At 55.4% G+C, this 2,500-nt stretch overlaps 1 protein-coding gene across 4 annotated transcripts in view; it reads right to left on the minus strand.

Annotated features, from left to right (window-relative positions):
• UBR4 (ubiquitin protein ligase E3 component n-recognin 4) overlaps positions 1 to 2,500 on the minus strand; it is a 118,073-nt gene that overhangs the window by 38,676 nt on the left and 76,897 nt on the right. For all 4 annotated transcript variants that reach the window (XM_081341484.1, XM_081341483.1, XM_081341482.1 and 1 more), the window contains 4 exons: positions 2,460 to 2,500; positions 2,167 to 2,338; positions 1,113 to 1,257; positions 1 to 43 (listed from right to left, as the gene is read on the minus strand). The exon at positions 1 to 43 is cut by the window's left edge and continues 43 nt beyond it; the exon at positions 2,460 to 2,500 is cut by the window's right edge and continues 202 nt beyond it. In XM_081341484.1, the coding sequence (XP_081197610.1) occupies positions 1 to 43; positions 1,113 to 1,257; positions 2,167 to 2,338; positions 2,460 to 2,500 (401 nt within the window). The remainder of the gene's footprint in view (positions 44 to 1,112; positions 1,258 to 2,166; positions 2,339 to 2,459) is intronic.

The raw sequence follows: 2,500 nt of genomic DNA on the forward strand, positions 1-2,500 counted from the left end.
GCATCCGGAGAATCTCCACGGCCTTTTGGGAATACTCCTTGAACTGAAACAGAGAGCGACGTGAAATCAGAGGAAAACCGGCCCGGGAAATCAGGATGTGCCACCACCAAGCCAACCGAGGGGAGGTAAAAAAAAAAAGGGGCCTGCATCTCTGGAGAAATCGAGATTCCAGTGAGAAGGGGGGGAAAAAGGGGGGGTGTTTCTCACTTTTGAGCACCCAGCAGGTGAGTCACCCTCCTACCAAGAGGGCAGGCAAGACAGCATCTGAGCGCTGACGTCACCAGCTGACTCTTTGCTCTTTTGACCGAGCCTACCTCACAGGGTGGCTGTGAATAGCATAGAAATGCCCCCTCCTCCTCCTCCTCCTCCATGGATGGCTCTTAGGGCAAACCTCCCCAGTTGTTTTAAACCAGACATGTCAAACACAAGGCCCAGGGGCCGGATCCGGCCCACGAAGCCATCCTGGAAAGAGTGAGGGAACGGCCCCCGCTGCCTTGGCCCTGGCCCAGAGACCCTCCTCCTGCCAGAGACCCTCAGATCTTGTCCCACTCCTGCCCAGGCCCCCAAGAGCCTTGGTGGAGCAGTGGGCTAATGCCTCCTTAAGTAACACCAGCTGCCTGCAATTAGTGCAGGTTCGCATCCCACCAGGCTCAAGGTTGACTCAGCCTTCCATCCTTCCGAGGTAGGTAAAATGAGGACCCAGATTGTTGGGGGTAATAAGCTGACTTTGTAATAATGCCGCTTGGGGTGTGTGTGAAAGCCCTAATAAGCAGGCATATACATAGAATGAAGGCTACTGCTAAGCTTGTAAGCCGCCCTGAGTCTTCGGAGAAGGGCGGGATATAAATGGAATTAAAATAAAAAAATTAAATAAAATAAAAATAGGCACCCTTGATGCCAACGATGTAGAGCTGGCCACGCCCACCCAGTAGGCCACACACCCCCGCGCCCCCCCCCCGAGGGCAACCGCAATGCTGATGCGGCCCTCAATGAAATTGAGTTTGACACCCCAGTTGTTTTAAACACTCTGAACGTGCACAGGAGCAGCCCCGGGTGCTCGGAATAAGGCGGGGAGGGGGGGGGACCCAGAAGAGACCGTTCAACGCTCTTACCTTTTTCTCCGTCTGCTGGGTTTTCAGGGAGAAATAGCCCAGGAGGTCCACAAACTGGGCTGCCTTGCGCCCGTAGGCCGGCAGCTCTGGCCAGATCGACCACATCAGATCCAGCAGCAGCTCTTGGTGGGACTTATTGGAGTTCCTAAAGCAGACGTGTCAAAACGCGCCACGTCACGTGGACGTCGCGCCACGTTATCGGGACAGTTTTGCCATTGCTGGCAACGGGGGGTGGGTGGGCGCGGCTTCCGTGTGACGCATCCGGCCTGCAGGGCGGCGGTTTTGACACCCCTGTCCTAAAGGGGAATGTCTACGGTCGGGGGCTGCAATTTGAATCTAGGACTATATTGCAAAAAAAGCGTCGAAGCTTGGCCGCTTTGAAGACTTGGGGACGTCAATTCTGGGAGTTGAAGTCCCCAAGTCTTTAAAGCAGCCAAGCTGGCTGGGGAATTCTGGGAGTTCAAATCCACAAGTCTTAAAGCAGCCACGCTGGCCGGGGAATTCTGGGGGTTCAAATCCACAAGTCTTAAAGCAGCCATGCTGGCTAGGGAATTCTGGGAGTTCAAATCCACCAGTCTTAAAGCAGCCATGCTGGCTGGGGAATTCTGGGAGTTCAAATCCACAAGTCTTAAAGCCAAGCTGGCCGGGGAATTCTGGGGGTTGAAGTCCAGAAGTCTTTATAAAGCAGCCATGCTGGCTAAGGATTTCTGGGAGTTCAAATCCACCAGTCTTAAAGCAGCCACGCTGGCTAGGGAATTCTGGGAGTTCAAATCCACCAGTCTTAAAGCAGCCACGCTGGCCGGGGAATTCTGGGGGGTTGAGGTCCACAAGCCTTTAACGTGGCCAAGCTTGGCCACCCCTTACTTTACTGGACTCTTGCCTCTTTTGTCATTCGTTCTCCGTCTTCCACAGCCATTTTTTTAAAAAAAGTCACGGGTCTTAAGAAAAAAAATTAAACAAACGCACCCCCGTTCTGGGTGCTTTTCTCCTCTCCGCCCAGGGGTAGGAAGGCGGCTGCTGGGAGCGCCATGGGTGGACGCTGGGCTTTACTCACCGGTAAATGTGCAGGGTCAGGCAGTGGGCCTGCCAACGCACGGAGGAGGAGTTGGACTCCAGCAGGAAGCAGCGCAGGAACTGAATCAGCGTCTCCTTGTCGGCAAATTTGTTCAGCTGGTTCACCAGAGCCGTGCAGAGCTGGTCTTCCTGGCTGCCCGAAGCGCCGTCTCCTGCGGGAAGAGTCGGGGGGGGAGGGAGCTCAGCCGCGGCCCCACCAGCGCCCGCCAACCTTTCGGAGGGCTGCGGGGCAGGCGGGTGGCAAAAGGGCAGCCCCAGGCTGCCCAGCCTCACCCTCTCGCTCTTTCTCCTTGTCTTCTTTCTTGCTCTTCTTA

Source organism: Vipera berus (genome assembly GCF_964194415.1).
Source record: "Vipera berus genome assembly, chromosome: 17".
Classification (NCBI taxonomy): Eukaryota; Metazoa; Chordata; class Lepidosauria; order Squamata; family Viperidae; genus Vipera; species Vipera berus.